We start from the raw sequence: 22,870 nt of genomic DNA on the forward strand, positions 1-22,870 counted from the left end.
ACACGGTGAAACCCCATCTCTACTGAAAATACAAAAAAATTAGCCAGACGTGGTGGCGGGTGCCTGTAATCCCAGCTACTCGGGAGGTTGAGGCAGGAGAATGGCGTGAACCCGGGAGGCGGAGCTTGCAGTGAGCCAAGATCGTGCCACTGCACTCCAGCCTGGGCAAGAGTGCGAGACTCTGTCTCAAAAAAAAAAAAAAAAAAAAAAAAAAAAGAGGCACAGGGGGACAACAGTATGGCTGAACTAGGCCCCCACCCTGGAAGTTTGGCTGGAGCAGCCTCTGATGTCACAAAGCTGCCCTCTTAGCTAACAGCACTCAGGACTGTGGTGTGATGTAGCATCCATTTCAGAGAGGGAAAAAGTGCTTTGGCTGTCCCCTGCTCTAGGCATGTAGGCAAAATGGACAGGATTTTAGAAGAGAGAAAGAACTTCATGTCACGACACTGGCAGAGCTGGGTAGACTTAGAGGTGAGAATTCCAAGTCAGGCTCCTCTAACGTTTTGATACAAGGAGATACCTATGCAGGGGTCCCAAGCACACAGAAGTGTCTCCATACACAGGACCCCAAACTCCAGAATCTCCAGGAAATGACAAACATCCTCTTTCTCCATCTTCATCTCTTAATTCTTAGATTTTTAAAAAAGACAACTAGGAAGATGTTAACATTTAAAACAGACTTTTTTTTTTTTTTTTTGAAAAAGCAAACTAACTAGAAAGATGAACAGTGTCCCTTGAAATGCACAAGGCTTCCTCTCTCCAGAGGGTGAAACACTCACCTAGTGTGTCCTTCAGGTTCTTCACGAGGGAGCCCTTCTTCAGGCTGTTCTTCCGCTCCACGTAGTTGGACGGCACATAGCCCGTCCTGTTGGCTGCGTTCCTCACCCGCCACCACGTCTTGGAGTCGTCCAGCAACCACAGCCGCTCGTTCTTCTTGATGTCCAGCTCCTGGTCCTGCTGGGCGGTGTAGTCCCACTTGGCTATCACAATAACTTCTTCTGTCATCTTTCATGGAGTCCTTCTGCCAGCAAAACATTTGGAGATGCTCATTAGAGAACTACCCAGACACTTCATCCTTTGCACCAACTTGAAAAATTAGGCACTGACAGCTTTTATTACAACTCTGCAACCTGTTTTCTCCTGGGTCTTGAAATGCTCAACTTTAAAATGACCTTCTTTCAACAAGCTTTAGTATTTGGTTTAGAAACAGCAACCTTATAAAACAAATCTTACGTTACTGTTTGCTGTACATGGGGAAATCTGACCCTCTAACAAAAACAAACTTGAAAAAAATTCTAAGTAACATTATAATTAAATGAGTCCATTTCATTAAGTAACACTGCCTCCTGATAACTGTTAGGTTTACACTCATTTTCTCAGGATATGCTGTGTCTTATAAACATATTTAATAAATCAACATAACCAAACTACTCCTACAAATCACAATTAACATTGTACTAATGCAAGGTGGTATCCTGGATTGGATCATGAAACAGAAAATTAGGGGAAGTACTGGTGAAATAAAAATAAAGTCTAATAATAATAATAAATAATTGTCAATCTCTTAGTTTCGACAACACACCAGTAAGATGTTACTGCATTCATATAAGATGTTAACACAACGAGAAACCAGGTAAAGGGTTTGCGAGAATGTTCTATACTATATTGGAAACTTGTTATAAATATAAAATTATTCCCCAAAACTTTCATTCACACAAAAACCTGTGCAGGGACGTCAGTAGCAGCTTTATTCATAATTGCTCAAATTTGGAAGCAAGCAAAATGTCCTTTAGTAGGACACAGATTATGGATACACACATCTATTTATTGTTGTTTTGATAAACTTTTATGGATACATAAACTGTGGTATATCCAGACAATGAAATATTATTCAGTACCAAAAAGAAATGAGCTATCAAGCTATGAAAAGACATGGAGGAACCTTAAACGCATATTGCTAGGTGAAAGAAGCCAATCTGAAAAGGCTACACACTGTGATTCTGACAGTTTATCCTTAACCAAACTTCAGCCAAATTCCTTTGAATCTTCTTCCCATTAAGGCCTCAACTTTTGCACTTCCGTGTCCATCTTTGCATTGCCCAATTTTTGCAAGACTCTCCTGCTAAGGTGCTTCTAGCTGGAATCCTCCACCCTCAACATCTGATCAGGTTCCTCATCCTCTACCATCCCCCAGGTGACAGCTGATCACCCTGTCCTGCCTTCAGAAGAATCCTGTTCGGTCAGTTTAGCCAGAATCCCCACCCTCCACCCCTGATGTTTCCTCTTAGTAATTTTCCATCCACCAACTCCCTTATTTTGCTCCTTGCCTATAAATGCCCAGTCTTCCTTGTTGTCTTAATATTAGGAGTCAAACCCAATCTCTTTCTTGACTGCAAAACCTTACTGTAGTAGTCCCTCTGAATAAAGTCTGCCTTACTGTTCTTCAACGAATGTCATGAATAACTTTTTTCTTTAAAACGGTATGACATTATGGAAAAGACAAATCTATGGAGACAGTAAGAAAATGAGTGCTTGCCTGGGGCAAGAGGGAAGGGAGGGATGCAAGAGTGAAGCACAGGATTTTTAAGGCTGTGAAACTACTCTGTTCAATACTATAATGGTGGACACCTGTCATTATACATTTGTTAAAATCTATAAAATGTGCAACATCAGAAGTGAACATAACATTTTTCCAAAATGAAAAGTTTATCAAAACAACAATAAATAGATGTGTGTATTATATATCTAGTAAAGTCAATTTTGGAAGTAATAAATAGCAAAAGTGTGGCTGAATAAATAAAATAAACTATTTCAGCAACTCTGTACTTCTTAGGTAGAAGATGAACCAATATTCTTCAAGCAGAAAAATTCAATATTCAGACCTTAAACTAACTAGACATTTTTCCAAACTAGGGAGAAATGAACGATGAAAAGACTCAGGACTAAAATCCCCTTCCTCCCTGACAGAGAGATGTTCTCATTATTGTACAGGGATGATTTTAGGATTACAGGGGACCTATGCACATTGACTCCATGGAAGCATAAATACCATTTTTAAATAACATATTTTCTACTAGATGCTAAAATTTTTTTTTTTATAAATAATACATGTTTCTTTCATGAATTAACTTCCAAATTTAAAGATAACAAACCTTTTGGGAAGGAGGAAAGCCTCTGCATAATATATACAATATTCAAGAGGATAAAGTTTACATAAAGCTCCTATCAGAACTGGAGACAATTTTGTTATCCACTTCCAGAAAATCTCAAGTGCATACCATGTAGAACTCACTAACCTGAGCTTTATGTCAGATTAGACTTTTGAAAGTCATAAAGGCAGATTTTCTTTTTTTAAGTAACAAGAAGAGCAATAGCAGTAACAGGAATGGAATATTCAGAGAATACTCCATCTGAATACCACATTTCTTTCTTAATTACACAATTTCCACAAGGTTTTAACAAGAGCAGCCCATCGCTTAAGACCAGTCAAGATCTCGCCAATCAAAGCTGTTCATTAATATTTCCTACTGCATGAAGGGCAGTTAAGTAAAGAGCTGGCTGGGCAGGATCTATTTTCATGCACACCGAACATCATACAGAAGCTTTAAAAATTCCACTGCCTGAGCCCTACTGAAAGCCAATTATATCAGTATCTTTATGAAAGAGGCCTGAGCATCCAAGGAGTTTTACATCTTGCCATGTAATTCTTCCGAGCCTTAGATGGGAAAGGCCAAGTGAGAGAACCGAGCCACAAAACAGCACCCCACAGAACTTCCCCTGGGCCACAACCCTGAACTCTGCGAAATGCAATGGGAAGTAAATGTTAAGCAGTGATGTGCACCTGCCACATGCCAAGGCGTTTAATCTTGGGAAAACACCCACCTTTCAGGGAGGTGTCATCCTTTAGGAGACCGTGTCACAGAGATTGAGTGCCTTGTTTAATGATAGTCAGGATTTGAGCCCAGGCCTGTGGACCGCCCCCTCCCCGACTCGCCCAACCGTCCGACGTGTGGTCTGCATTTTGATAGGCTTATTCCAACTCAGAATTCTAAGATTCTAGGACACGTGAAAATTAAAAGTTTCCATACAACTAGGAAATGACTGCCTACTGGTTAGCCATAGCAATGGGTTTAACCATATTTTAATGGCTCAATGACAGCCCCCATCAATTTAAACCAAACCAAACCAAACCAAAATAAAACAAAACCGAACCTGCTTCTGAAGACCAGTCAATCGACGTCCGGCTGACCTACTGCACTGACGCCCACCAATTAACCACCACCTCATATCAGAGGGCCAGCCAATAAACGACCACTTCACTCCAGTGAAATCCACCAATCAACAACTAAGTCACACCGGACGGCCAGCCAATCAACAACTGCCTCACTGCAGTGAGACTGCTTCAGAAAGACAGCCAATCAATGACAGCTCCATTGGAGTAATCACGCCTCAGTAGCTAAAGGTTAACCAATCCCTGAATGCTTCCGCTTCTGAACCTCCTGGAGCACTGGAAGCCACACTTCCCAAGACCCTTAGAAATCCCAGCTCTGGCCGGGTGCGGTGGCTCACGCCTATAATCCCAGCACTTTGGGAGCCCCAGGCAGGCGCTTCATCAGGTCAGGAGATGGAAACCATCCTGGCTAACACGGTGAAACCTGTCTATATTACAAAAAAAGTAGCCGGGGGTGGTGGCACGCTCCTGTAGTCCCAGCTACTCCGGAGGCTGAGGCAGGAGAATCGCTTGAACCTGGGAGGCAGAGGTTGCAGTGAGCCGAGATCGCGCCACTGCACTGCAGCCTAGGCGACAGAGCGAGACGCCGTCTGGGAAAAAAAAAAAAAAAAAAAAAAAAAAAGAAAAGAAAGCTCAGCTCTGTGCTGGAGCCCGGTCTCCTCAATGAAGGAGGCACACCTACAGTTTCTTGTTCTGAAGCTGAGTTATGGTCATGCACTAATAAAACAATGGCTCCCTCATTTACACAGCCGGGCGGGGCTGCTGCCCTCAGAGACCCCAAAACAAGCGGGAAGGAAGAGTGCCCCACCACCCTGTATCCTCACAGGCTTCGGTCTTTTCTCTCTTTGCCAACACAGGTTGGAAAGGCTGGCTGGAAGCCCATCTGGAGGGTCCTGTTGGCCGAGAGTTGAGGTTGCATTCCTCGGACGCTGTTTCTTAAAACAGCCATGTGGTATTTTCAGTTAAGAGTAATTTGCTGGCCGGGCGCGGTGGCTCACGCTTGTAATCCCAGCACTTTGGGAGGCCGAGGCGGGCGGATCACGAGGTCAGGAGATCGAGACCACGGTGAAACCCCGTCTCTACTAAAAATACAAAAAAAAAAAAATTAGCCAGGCGAGGTGGTGGGCGCCTGTAGTCCTAGCTACTCGGAGAGACTGAGGCAGGAGAATGGCGTGAACCCGGGAGGCGGAGCTTGCAGTGAGCCGAGATCGCGCCACTGCACTCCAGCCTGGGCAACAGAGCAAGACTCCGTCTCATAAAAAAAAAAAAAAAAAAAAGAGTAATTTGCTATGGTGCAGGATGGATTCGAACGGAAAGAGACTGCAGATGAACCATTATTCTACAATAAAATTAGACATACAAACTGACAAATTTCCAATATGAAAAAGCCTCAACAGAAGAAAGTCTGAAAAAAAAATGCATTCCAGCTAATTGACTACTGAAATTTTAAGTCAGAGATGGTATTCTGATTTAGTCTAGGCAAGACCATCATAGAAGTCTGATCCAAAGAACAATGCATGTTTTTCTCTCTAGCTTAGCAGTTCAAGGAAACCTAATTTTTGGCTTCATTACTGCAGCCAGTTAAGTTTATTACTCAGGTCTAGCCCAAAGAGAGAAGGGCTACAAATTTGATATTATATAGCCAGATTACGTCTTGTATGTCATGTGACCACTCTAAAACACAGTTTAGCAAGACCCCCAAGTTATGCTGGAAAAACAGCTCTCAGAACCTCATGAGCTAAGCTGCTTTTTCAAGTCTTGGATGGAAATGGGTTTAAAAACAAATAGGATAGGTATAAAAACTTTCTTGGCTCAACAGTTTTCACTAACCCCTTTCTAAAGACAATCCTATTAACTCTATCTTGCTGGGTTACACACTCCTGATAGTAGCCAGTGTCCCTATAACATTAAAAAATGGTCACAGATATTTCCAAGGAGGTCACGGGGATCAAGCTGAACCAAATATTACAGAAGGAAGGAGTTAAGAATCTGAGATTCAAGCTTAGCTGAAGCATCTGTATGTTCCCCTTGGATTTCAGTTTCTTCTGTAAAATGGGACACCACCACTTGCCTCAGAAGATACTTCTGATGATCAGGAGAAACATGAATACAAAGGGCTTTAGAGGGCAAGGTTTAGCATTATATAGGTATGGGCCTTACTACCACCTTAGCCCAGCTGCCTCTTCAATAGCCCAGGGTAATACCTCATTGAGGAGCTTGTAAACAAAGTCCTGAGGCCCGATGTGCCAGCATTAAGAGACTTAAGAATGGCAACTACAGTCATAATGAATACTCTGAATATTTATGTCATACGTGTCAGGTGGGGCCATCTTCTACCCATCTCTGCTTCATTTAACTAGGATTTACTGAGTTTTCTAGGCACCAGGTTCCTTGCAGAGCAAGACAGGCCCAGCGTCTGCTCTCCTGTGATTCAAGCCCATGAACAAGCAGTACTGCTTCAGAGATACCCATCAAAGTGTCACTTTCCTAGCCCTCTTGTCTGACTTCCTGAAGAGCATTAGAGCATTTAGCACCAGAGACGACCTGGTCGCTTACTTATTGTCTAGGAGGCCCCACTGTGTGTTGACAATGGCTATTTAGGCTTCAGCCACCTGGTTTTATGGGAAGCTGAAGGAGAAGGCAGACTGATGATTCCAGGTTAATATCCACCTGCCTCATTCACCTTTCCACTAACCAATTTATCCCGCCACAGAGAAGGCCAGAGTCTTCCCTCCCTCCTTCTTTACTTCTTTCTGATGGCATCTCGCTGTGCCACCCAGGCTGGAGTGCAGTGGCGCAGTCACAGCTCACTGTAGCCTCCAACTCCTGGGCTCAAGCAATCCATCTGCCTCAGCCTCCTGAGTAGCTGGGACTACAGGTGTGCACCACCGTGCCCTGCTACTTTTTTTACTTTTTGTAGATATGGGGTTATCTACAAAAAAATATCTATGTTGCCTAGGCTGGTCTCAAGCTTCTGGCCTCAAGGGATCCTCCTGTCTTGGCCTCCCAAAGCGCTGGATTACAGGTGTGAGCCACCACACCTGGTCTTGAGTTCTTAAACTTAATTCAAAATATATGCACAGAGAGACAAAAACAAGTCTAACATGTTACTTCCAGGATATTAACTTGAAATTTCAAAAATACGTATGTGCACGTGTACATACTAAAATATATTTGTCTATGTGCAAATAATTGGTTTAGAGTTCAGTTAGTAGAAAAAAATTGAGTCTATATGAAAAATACTGTCATCCCTACCTTGATTTTCAACATGCAGTCTGAATTATGCAAATAACACAATCTACTTCGCTGTGGCTCCTTAAGACTTTTTTTCTTTGTGATATGTCATGCCTTAAAATGCAACTGATCAATTTATGGAAACTCATTCAAATATAGGCTTTTAGTAGATATCATTTGGGAAGGGGCTTCTTTCAATATTTTACTGGGGAGGGGTAGAGGAAGGCAGGCCTAGTTGAAAGAAGTTTACTGAATCTAAAGCACATGTCCACGAACTCGGTTCCTCTCGCCCCCTCTCTCCTGCAGCGTGTTGGAGGCAGGCCTTGTGCACTGCTATTCTCCAGAGCAAAGGAGCATCTTCTCTGTGGCTGCTCCCACTGAGCATGGCTGACTCTTACAGGGCAGCAGCTTCCGGTCAGTAAGACCTTTGCTCAGTATGTTATTTTGGAGAGAGTCCTTTCATGATTTGTCTTCTGTTTTTATTGGGTAATGGTCAAAATCTGCTGCCTGAAAACTCTCTTCCAACTGTTGAAATTACAGAGGTTTCCTCTGTGGACACTGATAGGACCACTTTTGTGAAAGATCCTCTTCAGCTGCAGAAAGCCAGGGTTTGAAAAGCCAGCTTCATATCAACCATCTGGGTGACTTTGGGGGAAGGTGCTTGACCACTCTGCCCCCCATTTCTGTGTTTGCAGATGGGTCAGGGCTTCGGTGAGGATTAAATGAGCCAGTCTACAGGAAATACCTAACACTCAGTCTGTGCTGGACAAGCGTTAGCCATTATTGCTCTGCTAATGTCCATGTAATGCCGAGTCATCACTAGGCTCAATGGCTTGAACATAAGGTTCATGGGGACTCAAAAACGTATGTGCAACAGATTATCTCATTGAAAAAGAGAAAAACAGAAAGATGTGCCAACACTCAAAGGTAGTAAAATTGGGATGACATAGTTCTGTGAGGTTTTACGAAGAGACCCCAATGAGTCTTGGGTCACAGCTCTCTTTTTTTAATGCTCCCAGTGTGGCTAATGCTAATGCTATCAGCTTGTATCTAGCTAGCCTAGAAAAGCTTTGATGCATCCACAGCATCTAACAGAATACATTTTACAAACAAAGAGGTGTAGTCAAGCTATTATAAAATGTAAATTTAAACTATTTGTTGTTCATTTTAGAGAACCAGTCAATGAAAAAAATATGCTTAAGTACTTGGGATGGGTGATTATCCAGTGAATTCTCCTCCCTCTTTGCCACCTGCTCCTTCCCTGATGTACCCTGCGTGTTCCACCAGGCACTTCTCCCACCCTGGGAGCCCCCTGTAAGCTCATCCACTTCCCATTGGCTGGCTGGCTCTTGTTCCAGGTCTTTACTTCTAGGAAGGCTGGTTCCGCTGCACACCTGCATTTCCAGCTGCCTGCCGGGACACAGGCCAGGACCCTACAGCGGCATTCACCACTGCTTAAACAGTAATAATAGTACCGTATTATTCAGCAAAAGTTCAAGCACACAATATCCGACATCATTTCTTTTCTACAAAGTTGTGATAAAATACATTTAATGAAGTTTACATTTTAACCATATTCTAATTTTTTTTCACCCAACCTCTGCAGATTAACCATTTTTAAGTGTACAGTTCAGTGGCCTTAAGTACATTCAACCTGTTGTGCAAACATCAACATCATCTATCTGCAGAACTATTTTCATCTTGAAAAACTGGAATAGGTACCCATTGAACACTAACTCCCAATTTCTCCCTTCCCCCAGTCCCTGGCAACCACTATTTTACTTTCTGTCCCTGTGAATTTGACAACTCCAGGTACCTCATTTAAGTGGAATCACTTGTCCGTCTATTTGTGACTGGCTAACTACACTTAGCATGATGCCTTCCAGGTTCATCATTTGGTAGCATGGGTCAGAATTCCCTTAAGGCTGAGTAACATTCCAATGTATGCATATACCACATTTTGTTGGTCCGTTCATCCATCAATGGACATTTGTGCTGCTTCCACCTTTGGGCTGTTGTCAATAATGCTATGAACATGAGTGTGCAAATATCTCTTCAGGTCCCTGCTTTCCAGTCCATTGGGTATATACCTAGAAGTGAAATTGCTGGGTCATATGGTAATTCTAGTTTTAATTTTTTGAGGGATTGCCCTAATGTCTTCCACAGAGGCTGCATCTACAATTCCACCAACAGTACACAAGGGTGCCAAGTTCTCTACATCCTTGTCAATGCCTGTTATTGTCTGCTTTTTGACAGCAGTCATCCTATTGGGTGTAACGTATACATCAATTTCTTAACTGAACAGTATTTGTACTGCATCCTCAATAGAATTAGCACATAGCAATTCTCAATGAAAATAAAAATTTTATACTGATCATAACGATCATCTACAGCTTTCTGCTACACCCTCCAATTTTTTTTTTTTTTTCAGTGAGTATCTACCATTAATTTATCTTTACCGCCAGGATCAGGTTACCCCTCAAAATTATAGAAGAAAAATGTCTTAAAATATGAGTTTATCAAACAGTTTTCAGGAGTTCATCATTGAGCAACTCATTTACTCTCTGAAATGCCAAGACACACTAGCGTTCTGCAGACTAGACTGTAAGTCAACATAGCTCATTAGTGTCTGGGAAATTTTACAGAAAAAAAAAAAAATAGGTGGCACTGTCGCTTCAACTAGAATCTGGGAAATGCTATTTTACACATAATTTACCACTCCAGCTACAAAAGTACACAATTTTATAACCTTCCTTGGCTTTCTCATTGGTGTCTTAGACACTAATCACACTGGGAGAAAGGCTGTAACTGTCAAGTGATTCCCTGGTGCCAGCATTTTGGAAAATCAACATAAATTTAATAAGCCAATTTTCTTACATGATGTTAACTGTAAACAAATGAAATTCCATATAACTGCACTGGAATCAACACTGCCTTCTGCCAAGCCAGAAGACAGCATGGTGAAGGGGTGAAGAGGAAATACCAGCAATGGGAAAATACCCACTATGAAAATGGACATGGATGTCTTTGGTGAAACTTGGCTTCTTACGAAACACAAGTGAGGTCTTTTCAGGTAGTGCATACTCCCTGCTCCCAAAGTAGACAGATAACAGTCACCATTTTTAGTGGTTGATTAGGCCTTCCTATTTTTTTTTTCACAGCTATAAAGGTACTTGTAATTTTTGTAACTTAAACATCTACTTCAAAAAAACCTCGGCTGGGCGTGGTGGCTCACACCCGTAATCCTGGCACTTTGGGAGGCCGAGGTGGGTGGATCACCTGAGGTCAGGAGTTCGAGACCAGCCTGGCCAACATTTGAAACCTCATGTCTACTAAAAATACAAAAAATTAGCCGGGCATGCTGGTACATGCCTGTAATTTCAGCTACTCAGGAGGCTGAGGCAGGAGAATCACTTGAGCTCAAGAGGTGGAGGTTGCAGTGAGCAAAGATCATGCCACTGCACTCCAACCTGGGTGACAGAGTAAGACTCATCTCAAAAAAAAAAAATCAAAATATAAATGTCATGAGTTTCCTCTGTTCTTACAGATGAATTCAGCTACATTAATCAATACCCGACCTTTTTACTTGCCACCTTATTACTCACGATTCCCTGCTTGATTTTGAAACATGCAAGGTTGAAAAAAGAAGCACAGTGATTTTTAAAAACAGATTCCACACTATCCAAGTCTCATAATGTTAAAATGTGATTAGTCTACTAAAATCATTTTAGTTCTGCAGATTTATATGGTTTATGCCCACATTCCTAAGCATGATATCTATGCTTTAGATTTTCCTATTGAAGTGGGAGAGCAGATTATAGAAGGCCCCTCTGCACCCCACTCTAGGGACAAGAACCTGTACCTACCTGCCAGCAGGGACCCTGTGTAGGAGAGGGGACATGGGTTACTTTGGGTTTAATTACTATAGACACCTCTACAAATGAGTTCGGAACAACAAATGCTAATATTTATTCCAAATGTATAATTCTGTTAAAGAAACCATCCCTATCATTTAAGAAAACAGAATGAGGAAATAAAGGTTTCTAGCATCTGTGCTTGATATTTCAAAAAATATATTTATATATGTATATATATTTATATATTCTTCTGTATGCATACACATATATATATATATTCCCCCCGCCCAAGACAGAGTCTTGCTCTGTCGCTCAGGCTACAGTGCAGTGGCACAATCTCAGCTCACTACAATCTCCGCCTCCTGGGTTCAAGCAATTCTGCCTCAGCCTCCTGAGTAGCTGCAATCACAGGTAAGAGCCTCCACGCCCAGCTGTTTTTTTTTTTTTTTTTTCTATTTTTAGTAGAGATGGGGGTTTCACCATGTTGTCCAGGCTGGTCTCCAACTCCTGACTTCATAATGCGCCCGCCTCAACCTCCCAAAGTGCTGGGATTACAGGCGTGAGCCACCATGCCTGGCCCAAAAATATTTTTTAGACTAAAATAGGTTCCTTTATTATTAACATATTAAATTAGTATGATAAACATGTTACAATTAATGAACCACTACCCATACATTAACTAAAGTTCATGGTTTATTCAGATGTCCTTAGTTTTCCCTTAATGTCCTTTTCTTGTCCCAAGATCCCAGCCAGGATCCCACACTATATTTAGTTGTCACGTCTGCTTAGGCGCCTCTTGACTGTGGCAGCTCTCAGACTTCCCTTTTTTCGAAGAGCATTGGTCAGGTATTTAAAGAATGTCCCCCCACCCATTAGGATTTGTCTGATGTCATGAGAAAAACATCAGACAAATCCTAAGTGGGGGACATTCTGCAAAATATCTGATCAGTGCTCTGGTATTAGCTTTTGGGAGGAAGACCACAGAGGCAACATGCTATTCTCATCTTACTACATCAAAGGTCAACATGGCTTAGGACTGCAGACTGCTGATGTTGACCTTGATCACCTGGCTGAGGCGGTGTTTGTCAGGATTCTCCACTGAAGTTACACTTGCCCCCTTCCATGCTGTGCTCTTTGGAAGGAAGTCTCCAGGAACAGCCCATGCTTAAGGGTGGGGAGTTAACTCTTCCATCTCCTTGAGGGCAAAGCATCTACGTGAATTATCTGGAAACCTTTTGCACAGGAGATTTCTCTTCCCCTACTAATTAACTTATTCCATCATTTATATCACTGTGATCTTACGGCTATTTTATACTCTGGGCTACAATCCAATATTGCTTTTTCTTAAATTGTTCCAGCTTTGGGTATGGAAGCGTTTTCAGCTGGCTACTGTGTCTCTGTGACATATCACCATCATTGCGAGTCTGTGTTTGTTTGTTTCTTTGAGCACATCCTTACTTTCTGGCACCACAAGATGCTCTGGGCTTTTCTTGCATATTTTTTGCCCCAGTCCCAGAATCAGTATATCTGCCTTGATTGTAACCAGCAGTACCTGTAGTCCACTTTTTACACATGAATCCTTTATAAAATAAAGAGGGGAGGGCTAGGTTTTTTTTTTTTTTTCTTATGGGACCACAGTACAGAAATACAGACTAAGAATCCCTAATTCAAAACTCCAAAACCCAAAATGCTCCGAATCCAAAACTTGACTACAAGTGAAACATTCCACATCCAACCTCACGTGATGGGTCACACATATTATTAAAAATATTATACGAAATTACCTTTGGGCTATGTATATATGAAACATAAATAAATAAAGCATATATGAAACATAAATTTAGCATTTAGACTTCAGTCCCATTCCCAAGATATCTCATTTATGTATATGTAGATATTCCAAAACCTCAAAAAATTCTGAACGCTCAATTCTTATCCCAAGCATTTAGGATAAGGTATACTTAACCAGAACTTAAGATTTCTCCTATGCAGACTCTAGCCCACTCCTGGGCCACATGCTGTTGAAGAAAATAATAAAACTGTGCTGTGAAGCCTGATGGTATTTGATCTCCACTAGACTGTCCCTCCTGCTAAGCAATGGCAAGCAGTAAGACACCCCCGCCTCCCCGCCACCCACTGGTTGCCTATCATATTGCTCACAGTGTCCACCCCCCTGAAAACTCATCCCTCCAAAACCACAGCCACCCTCTCCTGCCACGGGCTCGGTCCCATCCCCACCTCTGCACTCACTGTCCCCAACCCAGCCGGGCCTCCCAGAGCCCATCTGCAGTCTTTGCTGTGAGTACTTCACACCACTCCATGTATAATTACTTGTACCCTTGACTTAGGGGCAACAAAACATAATGACACAAGTTAAGAGTCAAGAGCACTTAGAGAGATCTCAGTGGCTATAACTCAAGAGTCAGATGTCGCTGCCAAAAGGACCAAGGGGAAATTTAAACAACTCTGATAGCAGGGCAGACAACACAGTCATAAAGCACATGTATAATATGATTCAGATTTTTATTTTTTTTTAATGTAGATATTTTCATTAAGTATTGGTGTATATAGAAAAAATGTTACGAACTTTCCTCAGTGTTTAGGATTTCTACACTTTTTATGAGAAAAAAACAAGCTGGGCGCAGTGGCTCACGCCTGTAATCCCAACACTTTGAGAGGCTGAGGTAGGTGGATCACCTGAGGTCAGGAGTTCGAGACTAGCCTGACCAACATGGCGAAACCCCGTCTCTACTAAAAATACAAAAAAGTTAGCTGGCATGGTGGTGCATCCTTTAATCCTAGCTACTTGGGAGGCTCAGGCAGGAGAATCACTTGAAACCGGGAGGCGGAGGTTGCAGTGAGCCGAGGTCGCGCCATTGCACTCCAGCCTGGGAAACGAGCGAAACTCTGGCTCAAAAAAAAAAAAAACAAAACCCACAAATGCTATTACTACTTTCCCTTCCCCACATCTCAGGTCTGCTTAAATGTAACTCTCACCTACTTCACACCTGCCCCAGGGCAGCTAGTGCCATTTTACATTTCTGATCTCTGGCCTCAAGTGGACTCTCGGTGCCTCCTGGCAACTTACTCCATTTTCTAGGCGAGCTCCCTTCCCCTCTCTGAAGGGTCTATTAATATCTTTCTTCTCCATCCTCTAATATCTCCTCCCTTTTCTGTAGCCTCAGTTGATGAATGACCTTCTATGATATTGTATAAAATACATTTGGTCATCTTCCCATTTCTTGGCTTAGCCTCAAATGTAAGTGTCTTTTTGTATGCAAATGAGGTGACTGGTGGCTGGCAGCCCCTAGGCAGCTTCAGGATGGGGTTGGTCACCAGAAAGACCAAGGCAGGATTAGAGGGTTGGGACTTTCAACCCCACCCTCCAAGAAGGGGAGAGGGGCTGAGGTCAAGTTGATCATCCATGGCCAAGGGTTTAACCAGTCATGCCTATGCAATGAAGCTTCCATAAAAACCCAAAAAGACAGGGTTCAGATGGGCTTCCAGATATCTGAACACGGGGAGGTTCCTGGAGAAGGCATGGAAGCTCCATGCCCCTTCCCCTGTACCTCACCCTACCCACACCTCTACGTCTGTATCCTTAAAAATATCCTTTTATAGTGACATCCAAAATGAGTGACTGAGATAGACATTCAATCACAGAAGTGCTTTTCCAGGGAAAAAACATAAGCCACAGAGCCATCTGTTTTTCCAAAGAGGTTTTCAGGTTTAGTATTTAGACATTTCCTTAAAGTAGGGGAAGGTAGGTTGGCAGTCAAGGGGAAAAGCTTCCATGCCTGTGAGACTTTGGTTAGTGCCCAGTACGTCTACATTTTACATCAGATAAAGTGAATGTCTGAAGAGGAAAAAAAGGAGAGACAATTATGCAGTCATCTCTGGGTAGGTGGAGGAAATGAGTGCGGACTTGTTCTGCACCGGAGAAGATAAGCTTGTAATCCACATTATCAGTGTGGAGAATTAGGAGGCAGACCTCAGTTATTGACCTAAAGTTACAACTGGTCTGTCCTTGTTTCTGGGAAGCCAGGAAAGAATTTACTTAAGAATGATCTGTGGGGGCATCCTTTCAGACGCCGCGGCCTTTTACCTTTCCGTGGGGACCTGGCTGATGCATAATGCTGGTAACAGCTGTTCATTAGGAAAAGGGGGATGCAAGACTCAGCCTCTGGGCCTAAGCCACCCTTTTGCATAAGTAGTTTAGCAGGAGATCCTGAGATTTTTTATTTTCCCTTACAAAACACAGTAAATGTGTTTCCCTGAATTGTGTGCTGCTCTAGCAAATTAATTGAACCTGAGGAGGGCAACATGGGAACCCTAGTTTATAGCCAGAAGCACAGGTAAAAACAACCTGGGACGTGCAACTGGCATCTGAAGTGGGGGTGGAGGGGCAGTCTTGAGGACTGAGTCCTCAAACTATGGGACTGATGCTATCTCCAGGTAAACAGTATCAGAACTGAATTAAATTAGCAGACGCTCAGTGGTATCTGTTGCAGAAACAACTGCTTACTTGCTGCTGGGGAGAGATACCCAGACACTTGCTGACAGAAGTGTGTCGTGAGAGTAGAGTAGAGTAGAGTAGGAGAAACTGCATTTTTTCCACTTGCCCTCCTTATTTCATTAACAGAAATTCAGGCAATCAGAAGAAAACATCTCCATGTGTCCCACGTGTTACAGGGATGAGCTGTCTGGGTGCCTCTCTAAGGCCTGTCCTCCTCTGTGGACTGAATCCCACCTCTGGAAGGAACCTGCTCCTATAATTATTCCCTGGAGCTACTGTGTCTTTCTGGATCATCTCATTTAGCATAAGACATGCTAAGTTCTCCTCCATATTGTGATTACATTCCCTTGCCCCTAATCCCACCATCTCTCCTTTATAGAGGGGATACTCTACCAGAAGCTGTCTCCTCTTGCCATCTCCACTTCCTCCCCCACCTGATCTTTGACCCTCCACTAATTGGCTTTTGTCCCTAACATATTGCCAAATCCAAAGGTCCTCTTGTTATCTGCATGTCCACTACAGGAGACACTGCTGACCGGCCCTTCTTTGAGACACACCATCCACCGGATGCCCGGAGATCACACAGCCCTGCTGCCTGTCCCTCGCTGACTCTTCCTTCCTTGTTTTCTGGCTGACTCTACTTGTGCTTCTGAACTAAAGATGGAGGGGTAGCCAGTCTGTCTGGGGGCCTCCCCTCCATCCGCCCTCTTGGCTTTGAGTGTCATCCATCTGTTGCTGCCAAATGTTGACATAAAGTTACAACTGGCATGTAACCCTGCTCTATCCCCAAATGCCAGACTTCTGCACCCAGCTACCTGCTGAACATCTGCATCTGGATGTCTAACGTGCACTTCAAATCTCACGTCTAAAACTAAGCTCTTCATTCTCCCCACGAAAAACAAAAGGAAACCAATCAAATAAACAAACCATCTCCTGTGCTTCCCGCAGTCGCCCTTCTGAGTAAGTGGTATTAGACAACCATTAAGTGGGCTGACCCAGCCCCCAATCTGAGACTCATCCCTCAGGCTCTTGTCTCACTCCCCATTCTTTCCAGCAGCAAACCCTACAGACTTGCCTTCAAAATATGCCTCGGATCCACCCACTTCTCTCCCATGCACTTCACTCCAGACCAACAGCACCTCTCTGGCCTACCAGTCTCTCTGTTATACCCTCCTGGCACTCCAGGCCAGCTCCCTAACAGCAGCTTTGGGGAACTTTAAAAACTAAAGGTATTTGTGTCAGTCACTCTTCAAACCCCAATGCAGCTTCCCACCCAAACAGAACCAAATCCAAAGCTGTACCAAAGCCTAAAAGACCTTGACCCTGGGCAGTTTTTCCAAACTCCGATTCTCACCTTGGGTTCTTCGCATTGGAATGCTCTTCCCAGCTCTCTGCAGAACTCTTTGTTCCGTTACTTTGTTCAAGCCTCTGTTCAAGCCTCCGTTCAAATGTCCCCTCCCTTGCTCTCCCTCCCTCTCTCATAGTCCTTCTCTGATTCCATCCAATTCTCTGCCAAGCCAAACCTGCCCCACCTCATATAAAATAGCTGCCGCACCACTCTCCATTCCTTTCTTCTGTTTTCTCTTTTTCCATGGCCCCTACCAGTACTTCACACACATTTTAATTTATTTATCGTTTATTTTCTCTGACTGCACTTAACTCCTTGAAGACAAGGACTTTGTCCCTTTGTAAGCCAAGACTTAGAAGGGTGCCTAGCATGCATATATACCCAGCAAACATCTAAAAGACAGAGTGGATGAAAGGCCTATGTCGGCCTCCATCAGTAGGTGTTGATGGTCTCCATCACCACAGTAGACACGCAGATACAAGATGCCTACAAACTACTCCATCCTACGCTGAGGCCCTACCTTGCAGGTGGATTCAAATTTAAGGTGCTTCATTTAAAACAATCCCACCTATTGATATATTCATTGTTATTCTACATAATAAGGGGTCTTTTATTCATATGGGAGCCATAAAATAATTCCATTAAAAAATTTAAATTTTATATTATTCAGCTACTTTGATAAAAGGGTGAAAGTACAGGGAGTATACATAAATATTCATGAAATACAGATCAATAATAAAGAGTGAATCTTCCAATTCTTTTTAGCAAATGATTAGTGCAGCCACAGATAATGAAAGATAAAGTTTAGGAAAGCTCATTAAATGACTGAGAAGGCAATTGTCTAAGACTAGTTACCTGCAAAAAAAAAAAAATTATATATTTTAATAAAATTCCAGCATTTAAAAATTTGCATTTATCTTCCCAACTCCAAAATTTAATTTTAAAATGTGCTGCTGAACACTGAAACAACACAAAATGCATATAGCCCTTTCAGCACAACTCTGAGAACACAAGATTCTCTTGTTACACGAAAATGCTAAAGTTTATAAACAGTGGTGTCTATTGCTGGTACGGAAAAAAAAAAAAAAGACTGTTCTAGTTAAACAGAAAGTCTGGGTTAACAGTGAATTCTCATGTAGGAATTATTGATTTTCATAGATCAAAATAGGATTAAATATACGTGTAAAGAAACTGTTGCAAACAGCACATATAATTGTACAGGACTGGTGTTGAATATATAAGAACTCCTACAATTCAACAACAAAAAGACCAATAACTCAATTAGGCAGCAGGCAAAAGACACAGTCATTCCAAGGACAGGCAGCACAAACGGTGAATAAACATAAAAACAACTCAAGTTCATTCATAATCTGAGACCACAATACGATCCCATTTTAGTAGATGGGTAAAAATTCAACCGTTAGGAAGGTTGAAAATCATGGAAATACCCATAATCTGCTGGAAAAAGTAAAACAGAATCACTACTTTGGAACCAATGTGGGCTTATCTTGTAACACAGAATACTGACATACGTACAAGGCAGCAACTCCACTTCTACTTACATGCAGTACAGAAACTCTTGCACTGTGCCTCGGGGACATGCACAATGCTCAGGGCAGTACTGCTTATGACAGTTAAAGAAGAGAAAATAACCCTGATGGAGGGAAGATAAATAGGTGGTATAGTCACATGATTCACTATCATACCAAGAAAGTGAAAACCAAGAAATCACCGCTCCCCACAATCACACAGATGACTTGGAGAAACAATATGCAATTGGGGAGGAGTTGGGGAAGTCAAAGTACTGCATACTACATAGATCCATTTTCATAAAGCCCTAAAACAAGCAAAATTAAACAATGTAGTTTAGGCTTACATATGTATGTGGTAAAATTAACGTTAAAAATCAAGGAGCTTGACGTCATTAAGATGGCCTACTAGGGACACACCCAGCAATCGCCTCCTCCACAAAGAACTAAAACAATAGATAACCACACAGCAAGTAAAATGTCCAAGGGAGAACACTGGAATTCAGCAAAGAAGTAACAAGACCCTCCGAAGGACAGAAGCTCAGGATGGCAGCCCAGAGGAAAGAAAAGCAGCCAGCCAGGACTGACTCAGAGCCAAGGGGGACTCCCTGTTACAGCAAAAAGTAAGCTAAAGGTCCACAGCTGTCCACATTCACACCACAGATGCCTACAATCTTAGCCAGAGCCGTCACAGGGGGAGGTGCCTGGCATCCACGCAGTTGTTTTACTCTAGAAAGACAATTCATGCTGGGTAGCCCCCACTCCCTGAGTCCCAGGCTGCTGCAGCAAGGCACCATTTGGAGACTGGATTCACACTAGAGTGCATCCTCCTAGGGGCCCCAGCATCTCCACATCCCTGGGGTCCTGTCAGCATCTCACCATATCCACCCAAAGAGCTGCAGTGTTTTGATACCAGCTGGACCCAGCAGTGCAGCTCTAATCCCAACACCTGAACCCAAGCAGCATCCTACACCCTGTGGAACAAGTGGTCCAGCACAGGAGGAAGGCTGTGCTAGAACAAAGGGAGCCAATGCACAGTCTCCCCAGAGCCTGAAAGCTGACTGCATGGGGCCTGCTACTGCCTCCACCAAGAACCTTGCTCTCTCCAGCAGTAAGCTGCCACATATGCAGCCTAGAGGCCTGAAAACCAGCCCACCCACTGTCCTTGTTTTCAGCAAAGCCACACCACGCCTCCAAAACCAACTGCAGCTTAAGCCACTGAGGCACTTGCAGACCACTGACAGTGATTACAGTCCAAGAAATCATACGAAGACTACACTTTTATGCTCACCCAGAATCAAACCCAAAGCATCCTACCCAAATGATACTATAGCATACATCTACAAAAACTTTGTTCCCTATGAAAGATACTCCATGAAACTGAAAAAAAGAAACTGTTTCACTAACAGTGCAGATATCAACGTACAGATACAAGAAACAGGAAAAAGCAAGGAAACAATAAAACCTCCAAAGAAACACAGTAATTCTCCAATAACAGACAAAGAAAAGGAAATCTATAAAATGCCTAAAAAAGAATCTAAAATAATGATCTTAAGGAAACTCCGTGAGATACATGGGAACATGGAAAATTCAATGACATCAGAAAAACAATTCATGAGAATTCATGGAGACATTCAACAGAGATATTTATCACAAAAAGTCTTGGAACTGAAGAATTAAATGAATTAAATAAAAAAATTGAGAGCCTCAAAAAGAGACTAGATCAAGCAGAAGAAAGAATTTCTGAACATAGAGATAGGTCTTTTGAAATATCCTAGTCAAACCAGAATTCAGAAAAAAAGAATAAAAAAGAATGAAGAAAGCCTACCTGACATATGGGATCCTATTAAGCAAACATATATTCATATTTTGGGATTTCTAAATGGAGGAGAGATGGAGAAAAGCATAGAAACCCTCTTTAATAAAGTAATAGAAGGAAACGTCCCTTCTTGGGAGAAAGAATCCAGATCCAGGAAACTCTAAGATCCTTAAACATATTCAACCTAAGAAAGTCCTCTCCAAGGCACATTGCAGTTCAACTGTCAAAAGTGAGACAAAGTGAGAAGTCTGAAAACAGCAGGAGAAAAACATCAAGTAAAATAAAACAGAATCCTCATCAAAATAACAGCAGATTTCTCAGCAGAAACCTTACAGGCCAGGAGAGTTCACTATGATACATTCAAAATGCTGACAAAAAAAAATTATATATATATAGATATATATATATAGCCAGCCAAGAATACTATACCCAGCAAAGCTATCCTTCAAAAATGAAGAAGAAATAAAAGTCTTTCCCAGACAAGCAAAAATTGAAGGAATTCATCACCAGTAGACTGGCCCTACAAGGAATGCTTAAGGAAACCCTACATTTGGAAGCAAAAGAATGATATTTGCCATCATGGAAACACAGAAAAGTATAAAACTCACTAGTAGTGCAAAAACATAAATGAGGAAGTGAAAGGAATCAAATATTACCACTGAAGAAAACCAGCAAACCACAAAGAAAAACAATGAGAGGAAGAAAGAAACAAAGGATATACAAAGCAACCAGAAAACAGTTAACATAGTTACAAGAGTTTGCCTTCATCCCTCAATGTAGGGCTAGGCATAGTGGATCATGCTTGTAATCCCAGTATTTTTGGAGACTGGGGTGGGAGGATTGCTTGAGGCCAGGAGTTCAAGACCAGCCCAGGCAATACCATGAGACACCGTCTCTACAAAAATAAAAATAAAATTTAGCCAGACATGGTAACAAACACCTCTAGGCCCAGCTACCCAGGAGGCTGAAGTGGGGGAGGGGGGGTCACCTGAACCCAAGAGTTCAAGGCTACAGGGAGCTATGATCATGCCACTGCACTCTAGCTTCAGTAAGACAGCGAGACCCTGTCTCTAAAAATATAATAAAAATTAAAATTAAAAAAAACCCTTGAATGTAAATGAATTAAATTTCCCAATTAAAAGATATAGACTGGACAGATGGATTAAAAAACACTACACAACTATATGCTGCTTACAAAAAACATTACCTATAAAGACACACACAGACTGAAAGGGAAAGAATGAAAGAAAAATCTTCCACAGAAATGAAAACCGAAAGTAAGCAAGAGTAGCTATACTTATACCAGACAAAATATAATTTAGATAAAATAGATTTTAAGTCAAAAAACATAAAGTGACAAAGAAAGTCATTACGTAATGATAAAGGAGTGAATTCAAAAAGACATAACAATCTTAAATATATATGTACCCAACAACAGGACACCCACATATATAAGCAAATATTATTAGAGCTAAAGAGAGAGACCCCAATACAACAACAGTTGGGGGCTTCAACACCCCACTACAAACACTGGACAGATTTTCTAGGCAGAAAATCAACAAAGAAGCATCAGACTTAAACTGCACTATGTATCAAACTCACCTAACAGACATTTACAGAAAATTTCATCTAACAGCTACAGAATACACACCCTTTCATCAGCACATGGGACCTTCTCTAGGATTTACAGTATGTTTGGTCATAAACCAAGTCACAAGAAATTTTTATAAATCAAAGTCAGGTATTATCTCAGAATACAATAGAATAAAACTAAAAATCAGTAACAACTTTGGCAATTGTATAAATATATGCAAATTAAACAACTTGCTCTTGAATGAACAATGAGTCAATGAAGAAATTAAGAAGGAAATAAAAAATCTTGAAACAACATAAAAATGGAAACACAGTATACCAAAAACTATGGGATACATCAAAAGCAGTGCTAAGAAGGATGTTTATAGCAATAAATGCCCACATCAAAAAAGTAGAAAGATCAAGATGCTAGAAAAGTGAGAACAAACCAAATCCAAAATTAGTAGAAAGAAATAATAAAGACCAGAGAACTGAACACAATAGAGACCAAAAAAAAATGCAAAAGATCAATTAAATAAAAAGTTGCTTATTTAAAAATATGAAAATTGACAATTATCTAGATATGAAAAACAGAAAAGCCAAATAAATAATATCAGAATATCAAATAAATAATATCAGAAGACATTTTACAAGTTACCACAGAAATATAAAAGATTATTAGAGACTAATATGAACAATGATACACCAATAACTTAGAAAACCCAAGGAAAATGAGTAAATTCCTAGACACACATAACTTGCTG

General features: G+C 41.7%; 1 protein-coding gene across 5 annotated transcripts in view; it reads right to left on the minus strand.

The window, feature by feature from the left end:
- Window positions 1-22,870, minus strand: part of NCK2 (NCK adaptor protein 2) — a 152,128-nt gene that overhangs the window by 39,595 nt on the left and 89,663 nt on the right. For 4 of the 5 annotated variants that reach the window (XM_030827358.1, XM_030827356.1, XM_030827357.1 and 1 more), the window contains one exon: window positions 780-1,021. In XM_030827358.1, the coding sequence (XP_030683218.1) occupies window positions 780-1,005 (226 nt within the window). In that variant the 5' untranslated portion in view covers window positions 1,006-1,021. The remainder of the gene's footprint in view (window positions 1-779; window positions 1,022-22,870) is intronic. The other variant, XM_030827360.1, reaches the window with a different exon arrangement.

This window comes from Nomascus leucogenys, chromosome 14 (genome assembly GCF_006542625.1).
Source record: "Nomascus leucogenys isolate Asia chromosome 14, Asia_NLE_v1, whole genome shotgun sequence".
In the NCBI taxonomy this organism is placed as follows: domain Eukaryota; kingdom Metazoa; phylum Chordata; class Mammalia; order Primates; family Hylobatidae; genus Nomascus; species Nomascus leucogenys.